This window comes from Neolamprologus multifasciatus, chromosome 20 (assembly GCF_963576455.1).
Source record: "Neolamprologus multifasciatus chromosome 20, fNeoMul1.2, whole genome shotgun sequence".
In the NCBI taxonomy this organism is placed as follows: Eukaryota; Metazoa; Chordata; class Actinopteri; order Cichliformes; family Cichlidae; genus Neolamprologus; species Neolamprologus multifasciatus.
In genome coordinates, this window is record NC_140458.1 from 24,903,102 (window position 1) to 24,918,711 (window position 15,610).

The following is a 15,610-nucleotide window of genomic DNA, read 5'->3' on the forward strand; positions in this document are numbered from 1 at the left end:
GAGTTACTTACTCAAGTAACTTACGCTTTGAGTTACTTACGCTTCCCTATCAGCTCGAAGCAGTCTGAAGAGAGCTATCCCTCACTGGAAATATGAGTATGATGAGTAGTTTTAATAAAAACATTAATATTATATCATAAAAATTTAATATGGAGACAATTCTAGGCAAATTTGAGTTCCCGCTGGGAATCTTCATTTTCATGTAGGTATTGCCTTACACTATTTGCATACATAAAGATGAAATTGCCGCTTTACAGCACACAGCTTTGTTTGTGAGCCTTAACACATATGTGTGAATCTGTTTACTGTAAGTGCCTGCAGGTGACTGCATGCACGTGCTTCTAGGTGCAGCCACTTGTGGGTTCACGTGCACAGCTGTTACTTAGTCGAGCTACAGTGGTGTGGGTCAGGATGGGCTAAGTGTTCCAAAGAGAGAAAATGAAGACAAATGAACAGAGATGAGCTAAACACTCTTCTAGTCAGCACCATATTACTTATCACCGTTCCACCTTCTCCTCCTTCCATTTCTCTCCTTCCCTCCCTCTCCCTGGGAAATATTACAAAGCTGCACAGAAAGACTCCCGGCACGGTAATGAAAAGCGCAAAAGCGTGGCACTTTTTGTGCTACTTTCGCGTCACTGGCAATTAATTCCACAGCGGTGCCCGGCGGGGGCCTTTGGTGCTATAATACTAACGCTAAAGCCAGTAGTGCATGAACGCTGCCTACAAATTTGAATCTACGCCAGCCACTTTTTTCCCCTCTCTAACCCTTACTTTACCTATCCTCTCTAAGTGAGGCAGTGTACATTGTGTGAGCTTATGGCCACAGCGGCACCGCAGAGAAAAACCTCCGGTTGATGGATAGGCAGTTAACGCCACACTTTTGCTCTCTGAAAATCTGAAACACAATCATATGCTACATTCACCTTTCAGGACTATTAACAGGAAACGGCCCTGACAGGAAACGGTGTGTGATGTTGTGTTTGTTAGCTTTTGGAATAATAGATGGTGACCCAGTTTCAAATGACCCGGACTGCTCTGACAAACTTTCAGTTTCTCTTCCGACCGTGGTACAAGAAGCAATTAAGCCTAGAATGCCCAACCCACTTTGGCTGGGAGGGATACCGGTGAAAAAAGAGGAGGAGGAGAGAGGAAAATGAAGTGATTTGTGGCCTTATTGATCCGCAGGTCAGAGTTATTGATCAGACTGGGGAGAGATTGAGAGATGTGAGGAGGAGATGCAATGAGAGATGTGGATAGGAATGATGTAGTCTTTGTTTAGGTGGGAGAGCATCGAGAAGCTGTTGATTGACCAGAGGGCCATGGTGGTTCGGCTGGTCTAAGAGCTTTTTTCATGATTGGGCAAGCGTATCGGTCAATATTTTCTGTGTGAGCGTTTCAGCTCGGGACCTTAAAAATATTATTTTACATTCTTTAGGGACAGATAATGTGCTTTACCTCCCGGATCTCAAATGCGCTTCTAAATGAAGACTTCAGGAAGGATTCCCTTTCATTTTTCCACTTTTTTTTTTCCCATATGGTGGCTCTTAATAGCAACTGGCAAATGGCTAATTGGCTCAGTTTCCTGCTTTCAACACAGTTCCATACAGTCTTGCCTAAAAAATGTTTATTTCTTCTCCAACTATCCCAAATTCCTTCCAATGACAATGGCAATGAGTCTATGAGCACCTCTTTGTGATCAGGCATAGCAATGAGGAGCATATGGAGAGAGGCCGCCTCCCTTTTATCCAGTGCAGACCAGCTCAGCACTTGAGAGCTGCCGCTTCCTGGCTCTCCTTCCAAGCTCTCCCCAGGTTGTCTCTGAGTCTCATCCTGCTGCCATCTGCCACTGACTTGGGCTCCCTCCAGAAAATCTGTAAAAAAAAAAAAAAATGGAGCACCCTCTCTTCATCTTCAACGTAGCTTAAAGGCCCAGTTTTCTCTCCTGCACTTTACTGTAAATGAAGCTGCCGGTGGCTTGATTGCCTCTGGCAAGAGCGACCAGTAACACTGAATTCTGGTCATATAGGGAAAAAAAAGTAGTGGTATGATTCGATACTTCAAAGAAGTGACTTGAAATGGTCCCATGTTCAAACCGCCAAATGCCAAAATCCTTCAGCTAACATTCAGCAAGTAATTTAAGGTTATATTTTGCTGGAAAATGAATGTTTGACAAAAGGAAAAAAGAATCCCACTCTCCTTGCTTTTATTATATTCCCTGTGATCGCAAAATAACTTTGGTGATTTCAAATAGTTCATTTTCTGCTAATTTGAAGTGAAAAACACAATTTCCTTTTATTACCAGTGCAGGTGTTGAGGGAAATGCAGGAAATCAGGTAGTAATCATGCATGCAAGCAGTATTTGAAAGCAGCCTTGAATGTGATTTCCAAGTAACATTTTTTCCCCATAGCACATAAATAATGAAACGGTCTTTTGTTTCTGTGGCTCTTTGCTGTTATTCCCCATTTGGAGCACATTAAATGTGACCACCTATAGCTTTGTTACTGAAAATGGATTAAGGTATGTCGCTTTTTAATGCTTAATAGCACATCATGTTTGCATGAAATATGCTCAGCCTTTGGGTTGTGGAGACCTAAATACCTTGGAAAATGTAGCACAATCTAGGGCTGCTCAATTAATCGAATTTTAATCTCGATTACGATCTGGGCTTTCAACGATCATTAAAAATGACTGAGCCGATTATTAGCTCCTCCCTCGTGCTTTACTCTCGCGCTGCTCCTTGTGACAAATCGAGCGCACCTCTCTGCATTTCGAACACGTGTCACATCAATTAAGAGCAGCGGTCCCCAACCTTTTTTGCGCCACGGACCGGTTTATGCCTGACAATATTTTCATGGACCGGCCTTTAAGGTGTCGCGGATAAATACAACAAAATAAAACTAGTACCGGTACCGAAAAAAATTTATTCATAACACACGTGAAAAGACCAAGGAAAACCGAGTAAACGATAAAAACGATAACAAAATAACGCTGAAAACCGATAAAAACCCTGAAAACTATACATTTCACACCTGAGCCTCAACTCTCGTGGCCCGGTACCAAACGACTTACCGGTCCGAGGCCCGAGGGTTGGGGACCGCTGATTAAGATGACCCGAGGGAAGCTCGGAAAGCTAAGCAGAAGTTATTTGGAGAGGAGAGTGAAAAAACTTCAGTGGTGTGGAAACATTATGGAGTCAGACGTGGATCAAGTAGACATAGTGTGTAAACCTTGCAGTGTCGTAGCTGGTGCAGCTACAACACTGCACAGAGCAACACTGCAAAGTTCACTAAACATAGATGTTTACATTTTTCATTTATTTTTTATATTGCAAACATTTGCACTGTTATCAGTATTTGCACACTATTTTATATTATTTTTTGACAATCTTTAAAGTCATTATTCAATACATTGTTATTGTTAAATAAATATCGTCAAATAATCGAGATCTCAATTTCAGTGAAAATAATCGTGATTATCATTTTTGCCATAATCGAGCAGCCCTAGCACAATCTGTCTTCACTGCCTTCAGTCTGCCAGAGATGTGCATGCTGGGTAACAGTAAACAACCCAATAAGGCACTGTTACTAAACAGAAGACATGACACCAAAAATAAAGGCTTAAAGGGAGCGGATGGTAGCAGAGCAGGTACCGTTTCAACCACACAGAAGATTAATATTAGACAGTTCCACAAAACCCCGAGCGAGGTTCGGTGTCAGTCAGCGTAATAAACAGCATTTGACAAGAAGAAAACTTTTTCCACGTCCTCACTTTCAGCTTCGCCACATGAAGGAAAACACTGTTTGTGGAATTGTCCCGTGTGAGCAGAAATCCTGGGCATTATGTGATGCAGAGCATAAAGCCTGATATTGATTTGTAGTTTGTGTGCAATCGTCTTCTACTAGATTAAAATACCAACATATTGAATCTAACACGGAGTGCAAAGTTAACCTGTGCACTTACATGTTTTTCACACACTTTGGTTTTGTTTACAGACGTGCAAAACGCCAGAACGGTGGGAGCCAAAGGCTATATTAAGTTATGATGGCCAGCATCCACATAATGCTTGGACCCTTCTGCTTTTTATTCACAGAGAAAACAAATAAATCACACTAATTCATCTCAGTCGGTTGCATTGCTGTGAGGAAGAAGAGCTCACTGGTTGTTTTAGGCAGCCTGACAGCTTTTAGTTAGGCACAGCACTCTACAGCATGATACTCTTGTTCTGGCCTTTGGTCGTGTGAAAAGCTCAAAATTTGTACTCTACCTCTCATCACGGCCGCATCCTGGGTAAAACTTTTAGGTAATCGTATCTTCTAAATTGTGCTAAGCCAATCCTAATTTTTGGCAATGTGACCTTTAGGATGAGCTGCTCTTGCTTTGCTAATCAGATGCAGAGCTTGGGCTATGACTTGAAAATTTGTCACTGCTGCCCAGTTTTCTCCAGGACACTTGGAGTGGGTGTGTAGTGCAAATGTGTCTGAAACCCCATGCTGCGGCAACAGTGACAGCATTGGCTCCTCGTGCACACGACTTTCCTTTATAATGTATGAAGCGAGAGCAAGCGCATCGCTGATGAAACACTGAATGACAGTGATGAGCGATGGAATGAAAGAGAGTGGAGCTTGTGAACAAGAGAGAGAAAAGACAGGCGCGGAGGAGGTTAAGCGAGCACATCTGCGTGGATGTGAGCCACCCCTCGAATGACTACATGCAATTAGCAAGCATTAAAAAAAATTGCTCTTTGTGGATGTAATATGAAAAGCAAATGTCTTTCAAAAGAGAGTCCAGTACAGGTGTCTGGGAGGTGACGGTGAGCTGGGGTGACGAGCTCTGAGACGTGAACAAAAGAGGTCTCCTCTCCTCATAATATTGGCTTAGCTGAATAATTGAATTGAGGGGTTTGCTGGCAGCCATTCTGGTTTTCTTCATGTATATTGCAGACTGGCTGTAATCTGTTCTCAGGGAGCATCTCTGCCTGCTGCTGCTGCTGCTGCTGAGTTTGTGGAGAAGATGTGAGGTGACAGAATAGGGCTCTGTCACCAGCACCTCCATTATTGATAAAGTGGAAGAAAGCTCGGAGAGAGAATTTGAAAATCTGGAACAGTGTGACGGGGAAAAAGTTTGTTCGTGCCAACACGCGGCTTGTTTCCTTTCCCCATGTGACTCATTAAATAGAACAAGACAGCTGATGGGATGTAGAGTTGCATTTCCTGTGAAGCACCTTGGGTTGAGCAAAGAACGATCATTGCTAGCAGGGGTAAGGTGTCCTCTCTGTCTCCTAAGATAAGGAGGGAATGATTGGACCAGTTCACTATGAGAAGCACTACTAAAGTCATTGCTGTCTTAGTAATTTATGCACTTTTTTATGCTCCAGTCGGCAGTTCAAAAGAATAGCAGTGTCAATTTTTCTCCCATCTGCCCAATAGTTTGATCGGGAAAACACAAACCACCTTGCAACACAATTAGCTTATCTTAGCTGCCACTCTACTACATTCAATCCCCTATTTTGCTGTTTTCAGGATGTATGGCTTATACAGGTGCAACATGAGTTGAAGACTTTTGCTGTTTAAATCTCATTACATTGTTCTCTCTACTTTAGTCCCCACCGTCTTTCCCCGTTCTTGTCCCTGCCTGATCAAGACAAACAACCAAGTGATTTTCCTCATTTACCCTTCATGTATTTTTCTCCCACAACAAGCGTGATTAGGCAGATGTTCGAAGCTGTCAAGAGCTGTCATATTTCAGGGCTGATTTATGAAGAAGCAGCACCTGTTATATTCTGAGACCTAAAGGATAGCATGAATAAAACAACAAAAAGTGGAAAAGACTGATCATTTTTGAAAGATTTGGCCACTGGCCATTTGGGTATGTTGATGGTGATGAATGTCATGATTTTTCAAATCCTAAATTGCATGTGTAGTGCTCTGCATGACGATAAACATGACCAGCTGTTGGTGAGATGTTTAAGTGAACCATAACTAATCATTAACCCTTATTGAGCTCCGTATTGATCCATACTTTTGTGCAGGAAAGCACAGTCTTCTTGGCTAAATCTATAGATTCCCAATAAATCACATTGTGCACAATCCATAATGAATAGGCTTTGTATTAGAGCTGTTGGATTGCAGGCTGATTGTGCTTCCACGCCATACACAGCTCTGGGGTTGGTTCTGAAACATATTTTGAAAGCTCACTCAACAAGGTCTCAGTCTAATTGCTTTGGCAATCATTGGTTCTCATATGGCCAAACAAAGTGAACAAAACAGAGAACTGCTCCAGGGTTTGAAATAACTTCTCACACCCAAGTAGGTGTGAAAAATCCATTTGCTCTATAGTTTGAATGCCAAAAAAACTGAACAGAAAAACACTGAGGTGATGCCAGTGAATACAAAGTTAATTGCAGGAGAGAAATCTTACGAGATGGATAATATTATGACATTTCTTTTAGCATAAGTAAGGTTTTGGGATTAATATCAACAACCCTGTCATGTCGAGTCTTCTATAAACAACCAAAAGATGGTCTAAGGTCAGTGACAACAAGTTATCTAAAGTTATCTCGCTGTCTAATGGGGCTGAAAAGTTACACTAATGTAGTACTGCCAACACCTGCAGTTCCTCTAAATTGTGTCTCGAGGCTGATTCCAAAAGTAAATCAGTGCCCATAGACTCCTCTGTTAAGATGTGATGAAAGAACATTTTAAATTAAAAAACATAGTCTCTTTAGCTGCTTCTCCCCATCATGACAAATGTAGGTGAGTTTATAACTCATTCATTTAGACATGTAAACGCTTAAGTATGTGTCCACTTTGAATAACAGATGTGCAGACACTGGCAGCTGTAGGCTGCTAGGCCTCACTAGTCGGTGAAGTGGAGCTCATGATTGTGTTTACGTCATTGGTCCCTTTTTAAACTACATTTTAAAAAAAAAGAATTATCTGACAAATAATTTGGTCTGCTATGAGGTATTAGAGAAACATTTGCTTCAATTTGGTGAGTGAAAATTTAGTATTTTATTAATATGCTCCTTAGCACTAATGCACTTTGCTAACGAAGCTTAGTAGCCTTAGCAGTTGACTTAGCGCTTTCCCGTTTCTTGTGCTCCCTTAACAACAGGGCAGCAGCCAAAATGTTGCGGTTCAAAATCACACACATAAAACAGTTTGTGCACAAACCCCCTTTCTTAGGTTCACACACAGATAAATGTTTTAGTTAAAATTTAGTTACAATTGTGAGGCATCACAAAAGCTTTAAATACTTCACCCCACTTCCTGTCTCCAGCTATAAAGCTGCTGGCAAGCTTACAGTGAAACTGAACTTTCCACAAACTAAAAAAAAAAAAAAAACCTTTTGTGTGTGCTCACTGTAGCTTTTGTATGGTTTGTTTATGCCAGTGGGACATCATTAAAATTAAAAAAGTAACCATAGCCAAGGGAGGCTAGAAATAGCATTGACAAAATCTCAGAACACTACTGTAACAACAGTAGTAGTCGAGGTGACTGAGCAACAAAGCCAGCGGGGAAAAATGAGCGACTCTTAGAGATTGTTTGATTACTTTTAAAAATGCAGATCTCCTCTGACGAGTGAAGGTGCCATATATTCAAATTTTGACCTACTGATTTTTACCGGAGATGCAAATAAGAGCAACGAACACAGCTAACAGTGCTGTTTTATAGACACAGAAGTTCAGAGCTTTCTTTTATTCCCTTTTTCTAATAAAAACCAAGAGGAAATGAAGTTAAAGCATTAATTATGCATGTTGCTGCCTTCAGATTATTTGCAGCAGGTGAGGGTTTGTTTTTTAGACTTACAGGACGGCAGGTTTCTCATGTAGAAGATGGGAGGGAATCACATTGTAGTGGTTTTCCATCTGCCTCTCATATTTCTCTTTAACCTCCCTACCCTTCTGTTTCTTCATCTCATACAGTATTTCTTCTAATAAAACCTGTTCCTCCCTCCCCTCAGCCCCTACCTCCTCTGTCTTCAGTTTTATCTCTCATTTTCTGGCACGCCTTGGTCTGTGGAGTTTGGTAAATAAGTTCATCCTGCATGTTAGCCAGGTCATGGCCCAGGCACTCAGCTATGTGAGCCTGTGTGTTGCATTCAGGAAGCAGGAGGAGAAGGAAATTGATTGCCCCTTTTATGTGAGAGAAGGAGAAAATACTGTACTGTACCAGCCATCGCACACACGCACGCACACACCCCGCACACAAAGACATGCTCACACACTCAAAACTCTCCATCTTCAAGCAGAGAACCGCAGCCAAAGGCGAGGAGAAAATGCAGTAAACGAATAGCTCTTTACAGTTTTTCTTTTCTTCAGTTTGTTCATTGTGCTGTTGCCCTGATAAGAACCGCACTGGAAAAGCAGAACGTGAGAAAAAGTTTTTTTTCTTTCTGAAAATCCTTTGAAAGTGTCTCCTTTCTTTCCCTCCTTCGCCCCTTTTTCACCCTTGTTCCATTGTGACCAGGCGTTTTCTTCATTCACGCTGGGTGTTGTAAGATTGCAGCGAGATCGATAATTGACTCCATTGGTCCCCGAGGATCGCTAACCAGAGATCAATAGAAGCAGTGTAGGGTCAGTTTTTACCCCCAGATATTTTACAGCTGCCGGCCACCTTTATGTTTCTTCATGTTTCTGTTCTGCAATGACACTTTGGGACTCTAGGCTCTGTATAGCGTCAGGCGCAGAGAAGGAATCTATTAACAAATACTCCACCCATCTATTGCTTTTTTCCCCCAGACCTATGCAAAGCACCTATAGCCTCAGAGCTGCACGCAGCCAGCACGAGAATTTGATTTTCAAAATTAGATTTTCACCCCAGAGCATCGATTTGGAGAGGAGTGATGTGTAATTAGTGCAGTGAGACCTAACAGTTATTTTTAAAAAGCACTGCAGGGAATTTAATACAGAGGCAGCTTCACGTGCGTGTGTGTATTTGTGCATATGTAAACCACCTGTGTGCATGACGGAAAGTTTCCAGTAAAACCTGATGAGAGAAGCCGCTTTGTGCTGATTGCATCACTAGCTGTTGCCATAGTAACTTGTCCCCTCACTGCAAAGGTCTTCTGGTACAGCTACACGGATAGAGAGGCTAAAGCCCTCTTACCGAGGTGAGGAGAGATAAGGAGACAGAGGGAAAGAGGGGACTGTTAAAAGCCGCCCGGGCAGGGAGCACATCTGTATTACTTAGTGTCAGCTGGAAAAAAAAGGGTCCCTTTATTAAGAAGTAAGTGGAAGATGTCCCCTAGGAGTGCTAGAGGGTAATGAATTTAGAGTCATTCAACATTAATGTGATGTCGCTTCGATGCCACTGAGCTGTATCTCCCTCCATCAACTTTCCGTTCCTGATTTTCTGACAGTCACTAGGTCATTAGTCAATGCCGAAGCCGCCGTGTGCAGATTTAATCTGATCACCATACGACTGGCTTCACCTGAGCGGGGTATCCAGCACTTTTGCCATTTGTGCATCACTGGCCTCAACAGTCCCGGTTATCCAGCCGCTATTCTTGTCACCCGTGTAAAGTTCAGTATTGTTAATTATTCATGCACACCTTCCTTTACCTTCCCTCTCACTTGCTTCTTTCCTCTCTCACTGAAACAGACCAGACCGCTGTAAAATAATTCAAAAGTATGACAGACCGAGCCAAAACCAGATCTGCAAAGACGTGTATTCCTTCCTTAAAGTAGCCACTTTGAGGCGCTTCTGTCAAGCCTTATTGGGTCTGAGCGCACTCATGCTCGCAACCATAGTCCATTTCTGCACCCCTCCTTTTGCTTTGTTTGAGGTAGATGCAACAAGGCAGCAAAACAATGAAACTGATAGAGCCTTTCACCACAAAAACAGGCTGCGGGACATATTGTTCACACAGCACAGGGTAGACGGCGTCTCAGAGTGATGGGAACTTGCTGCTTCTGTGTCATGTTTATTGAATTTGTGTTCCTCCAATCTGTGTCGAAAAGCTAGCCGCTAACACAATGTCGCCCGGATAATACACCGTATGAAGCGGTGTATATCCCTTATTCCACCGTGCATTCAATCAAATTCTGATCGAATTCTGATACTTCGCTGTCCTGAAACGGTCTGCTTTTGTTACTTACTGGATTAAAAAACCACTCTGTGTGTGTATATGTGTTTTGCTCCACAAAAGAAATGAACTGCAAAGTGCACAGCCTAGTTCCATTCTAAATCCAAAAGCAGCAGAACTGGCAATACAAGATGTGGAAAATTGCCACCAGAGAACCATGCATTACTTTCTTTCAAATCACAAACCACATAGTTTTTTCTACTGTGGCTTTAATCAAAACAGCATCGTCATTTTCCTTTCATAGGCGCTGAGAGCCCCCCCCCTTAAATCTCTGACACCGTGTCACATTTAATGGGTGAGTCGTCCAAACGCAGGGATGACATGTTACCTGGACTAGACGCTTGCCTCGACAGTCACAAACTGGACATGCTGTCTTTTCTTCCCAATGGGATTTTCTTCCCCTTGCCTCCGGTAGCAAAGAAAACAGCATGGAAGTGAAGCTTTTAACGCTGCGGGGCTTGAAGGGAGATTACCTTACACACTTACATGGACCAATGAGCATTCACACATACACATATTCACACTCATTGCACTCACAAAGACATTTGCACCAAGAATTGAAAAGCTTACATTTGTAGTGAAAATGGCGTAAGCCTGAGTGGGCTTTGGCAATTTTGTACACAAAAGCATGCACCTTCCCCGGCACTTAAAACAGCTCTAGAGGGTTGTTGACCAAGTCTGAAAGCTGGAACCAGTGCAGCTAGGTGCAAAACGTTACAGCATTTTCTATTTCATATTACAGTTATTACCCAAAAGCAAAACAAAACATAGCCTTAATGATTCTTTTGGTGTTTAGTACCAGCATTCCGTTCCTTATTAATTACAAATAAACCTTTTTACCGCCAGAGCAGGCTTTGCTGTCGGCCTACACGTGACATGGATTCACTACTCGACTAAGAGAAGACCTGTTAGTCAGTGTCACAGCTTTGTTGTTCTTGCAGTAAGCGGCTTTATCAGAGTTTCTAACATTAATGAGAGTAACACCCTGTTAATGCTGGAGCACTTTGCTCAATTTTTAATATTGTGAGGTACAATCAACACCAAAAAATCAGTGCAGTCTAATAAATAATCCATCTTTAAAATCACTGATCTTTATTGGCTCATTTGAATTGAGCCGAGAGACATCGCTGTGGCAGCGGTGACAGGACACATAGAGATCTGGAAGTTAGAAAAATGTTTGGCTGTAAGCATTAATTGAATAAAGTTAGAGTTCAGACCAACTCACCCTGACCCCAGCATCCTCTTCCTTTCACCTGATGTTTCAGTAATACAGAAAAACAAAGTAGTTATGTGTGAGAAGCAAAGTCGGAAAGTTACTGGGCTTTGTTAACTGTTCATTTAGCACCCACATATAGTAGCAGCACTCCAAACACTTTGCTTCTGTGTGTACTTCCAGGAGAGAGAGTTTTACATCGCCTTCTGGTAGATGATTGCATTCGCTTCTTCCTATCGTGTCTGCACTACTATAGATCACCCGCCAGTCAAACTAGGTCGAGGGCGGCACAGTGGGAATATGATGTTGGCGAAGTTTTTGTTCGTGTTGTTTTTGTTTTCAGCCATGGCAGATAATGCTGTTCATATTAACTGCCAAGGGATTTTGTTTGTCTTTTGTGCTAAAGAAATTGGAAGTGTCAAACGTATCTGTTATGAGGTGCTGGGACAATTTTTCCCAGGGAACAGCTCCCAGTACATAACCGTGCAGCTTTTACTCTCATTCCAGAGCCTGCGCTGGTATCTCTGTTTTGACAGAGGCCTCAGCTCCAGTGTCAGTCTTTTGTCAGCGAGCTAAGCTTGAGGCTACGGTGAGAGTTTCTTATAGGAAAGCATCGCAGAACAGATCCTCTTACACTCCAGCGCTGGCATTCATGATTTTTTTAAAATCATTTAAATGTTTTTACTGTAACTGATTATTATGTATTTTTAGAATAAAAACAAGTAAAGCATTTTATTTATATTTTTACCATATGATACCAGTGTTAGCTGTATTGTAACACAGCTGATGCATTTAGATCATAGAGAGATCTTTTTTGTCGACCCGGTATCTCAGTCTCTGGTGGGTTTTGTTTTTTTTCCGCTCCCCCTGTCATACTCTCAGACAACCTTCCTCTTGTACACATCTGACACAGCTCGATTGAATTTCACCTCTTGTCACTCTGCTCGCATGGTTTTGCCTCGGAGCCACACACTGACACCCACGTAGACAAACACACGGAGGAGCACAGGGTGTGTGGTGAGAAGTGACGGCAGAGCAGCGGGCCAGTCATGACAATGCCTTCATGCTAGCACCTGGCCACATGTACGCGTACGTGCGAGTGAGAAAGCCAGAAAGAGGGAGACAGACACCTAATGCCTACACCTCTCCAACACACACCCTGTCAAAAATACAGATGCACTCATGGATGGCTTTACACACACATGCACACTCGCTTGGGAGGGGGGGGGGGAGCTCAGGTAGCTGTCAGGCGCTCCCCCACAGGGAACAGTGGGCCAGTCAGAAACAGCCTCCTCGCCTGTCACTCTGCGCGCTCACACATGCACACATATACACGCATTCACACAATGTACTTTGGTGTGGGGAGAGAGACAGAATGAGATGCCTTGGGCAGATGCTGGACCAGTTGTGTGTGCTGCACACATAGAGTTTGTGTGTGCGTGCGTGCGTGCGTGTGTGTGTTTGTGTGTCTGCCTATCTGACTCTCTGTCTCTCTAGTACCACAAAAAGCCACCTGCCAGTGAGCCCAAGCGGACATGCCGCCTTTCGTTTAGTCCTAGCCTGGGAGCCAGTGATAAGAAATAGTTATCTGCGGGTGCATGTGTGTGTGAGTGTGTGACATGTATATACTCAGCGGTGACACTGGCTGCTCGCCTATCTAACCAAGTAGACTTTTTTTCAGAGTGGATTTTGGATTTTTATGTGCATTCGTCCATCGATTTTCAATCCGGTTGGTTACCTGTGAGAGTTTGCCATCTCTCTTAACGCCCCCCACCCCACCCCCCCTCCTGGTGCTGAGGCAAGGACGTCACGCCAGCTGGATGCCCAACAGTCCTCTAAGTGGGCACAGAGCCACAGCAGCTGTAGCTGCCATAATACGGGTCAATTACTCTCTAAGTTGATGTTGTGTACACATAACACAACCACGTATCCACGTGCGTGTCTGCTGTTTGCTTTGCAAATCCAGCGGCCTCTGACAAAGTTTACAGTTTGCTGCTTCACATTTGATCAAAGCTGAGGTGTCAGTGGGAGGTTGAGGATCAAAGTATTACCATTGCTGCCTGACTTGCGAGACCTTGAAGTGTGTGGCTAACCTTGGTTTGTCTTCGTGTTGCCCCCACCCCGTGTGTGTTTTCCTGGATCCTGGCGGATCATTGATGTTTCAAAAAGACTGCAGTCTTCTCATAGAGGTGTTGAAAATCAGCTGTCCACAAGACTGCGGGTATCAGCCTGCTGCCTCTCGATTGATTTTAATGTTGTTGCTGACTTTATTGAGGGGGAAAATTCTAACATTGAAACTTCTTCAAAATCAGCAAATGTACGTACTGCGCTCGCTCTGCACAGGTGGGCACAGTCTCCCCGAACGAATCGAGAGCATATGTTTGCTTTACGCCACGATCACATTTAATCCTCGATGCTTTCGTGTTGCTGAGCTGTGTTTCTACAAATATGCCAGTAGCTAATCCGTATTGAGACAAATTTGCCTGGTGTGAAAACATAAACTTCATCTGCATTAACTCATAAAAAGTTCCCAAAGAATCAGTGCGAGAAAAAACAATTTAATTGGACGTGAACAACATCAGGGCCAGTACTGACTAAAGTTCTGAGAGCTTTCTCAGAGAGCTGATAACATAGCTGAGAAATTTCTGGCAATAATATCCAGCATAGGATTTATTTACATTAATGAGGATGTTTGGCTGACCTTGTTGCTCGGTAGTCTTTTTTTTTTTTTAATGGATGATCCATTATCTTAGTGATTACAGGCAGAACGAGTAGTGAAATCAACTGTTAAAAGCCTGGAATGTAATAAGCCAACTTTTAACACATGGCATGTTTACAACAGATCTATTGATGCAGTAGTCCATTTCCATGTGCATAGTTGTTATATTATTAGGTTACCTACATAGATATTTACCATGCTGGTATGTATAATCTTGTGATAATATTTCATATAAAACGATGGGAATCCCACACTGTTATGTAAGTCTGCAAGTTGTGGGAAAATGAAATGAACTGCATCACAGTATAGCAGTGAAAAAGTGCTGTAACCGTTTACTCTGCTGATGAAAACCGGACAGACCCAAATCATCACCGCGCACTGTTGCTGTTATTTCTCTAGTTGCCCAGTATGTTAGTGTTTTGATGATCTTTTTTATTTCTGCTGTTATAACGTTATTGAAGTGGGTGGGAGATGTGAGCCCACCCGTAATTAGATCGACCACAAACATTATCCCTGTGCGGTCTAACCTGCAGCGTTTCATTAGCTCGCTGTCATTCAGCGCTTGGAGAATGTTTCTCCTACCTCTTTGTAGCGCGCCGTTGAGTTTGTGCTGGCTGGTTTATGTAATGAGTGGTTTTATTTTGTTTTTATACATTACACACAATAGTCAACTATAACTGCGCTGGCAAATGTTGGACTGCATGAATAGTTCATAAAAGCCTTTTCAGCTTTTTTAAACTTGTCTCCATTAGCTGCTGTTTAAAACCAAGAAAAATCACTCTGCGTTGGCAGCTACCTGCAACCTTTCTTACGTTTCCCATACATGGTTTGATGTTGTGAGTCAGTCAGCACAGATAGATATCAGTATGACGACTTTTGACCGCTAACTTAGTTCAAATGGGCTCTAATTTAGCATTTTAGGAATCATTAGGTCAAAAAAGGTGAAAATATTAATATGAAATAACCAGGATATGTAAACTGCAAATATTCTATTTTCCCAAAAGTTTCAAAGTGTTGTTCTGGTACGCTTCAATGCCATTACATGTTGTCATGCTTTTTAAAAGATCTTCCCCAAACTCACCTTCAGAGCTCTCTTTAAGGTTAAGATGGTTTGCAAATAATTGTTTCCTTTACCAGGATTTAGTTTGAACTTTGTGGGAAAGCATCATAGAATTTTCTTAAAATGCTAGAAACTTCTCTTTGTACTCTGATGCTTTTAAATACAGGCTTCTGTTAAAAGTGCTTAATTGAACTGTGCTTTAGGTGTTGGGTGTTTCAGTATTAACTCGACTGAAAATGTATTTTCACATTCGGAGTTATCCATATGAAATATCCTAACAGCTTCTTCTCTTTGTCGTTCTCTCTGGCAGGCTGCAGAGGGATGCTGTGTGGCTTTGGCGCCGTTTGCGAGCGCAACCCAAATGACCCGTCCAAGGGTGAGTGTGTTTGCAAGAAGGTGGACTGTCCATCCTTTGTGGCGCCTGTGTGCGGCTCAGATTCGTCCACCTACACCAATGAATGCGAGCTGGAGAAAGCCCAGTGCAACGCACAGCGACGCATCAAGGTGCTGAGCAAGGGAGCCTGCTGT

At 42.7% G+C, this 15,610-nt stretch overlaps 1 protein-coding gene across 9 annotated transcripts in view; it reads left to right on the top strand.

Annotated features, from left to right (window-relative positions):
* The window catches only part of agrn (agrin), a 257,822-nt gene that overhangs the window by 128,245 nt on the left and 113,967 nt on the right, over positions 1-15,610 (top strand). For all 9 annotated transcript variants that reach the window (XM_085147100.1, XM_085147104.1, XM_085147102.1 and 6 more), the window contains one exon: positions 15,393-15,608. In XM_085147100.1, the coding sequence (XP_085003226.1) occupies positions 15,393-15,608 (216 nt within the window). The remainder of the gene's footprint in view (positions 1-15,392; positions 15,609-15,610) is intronic.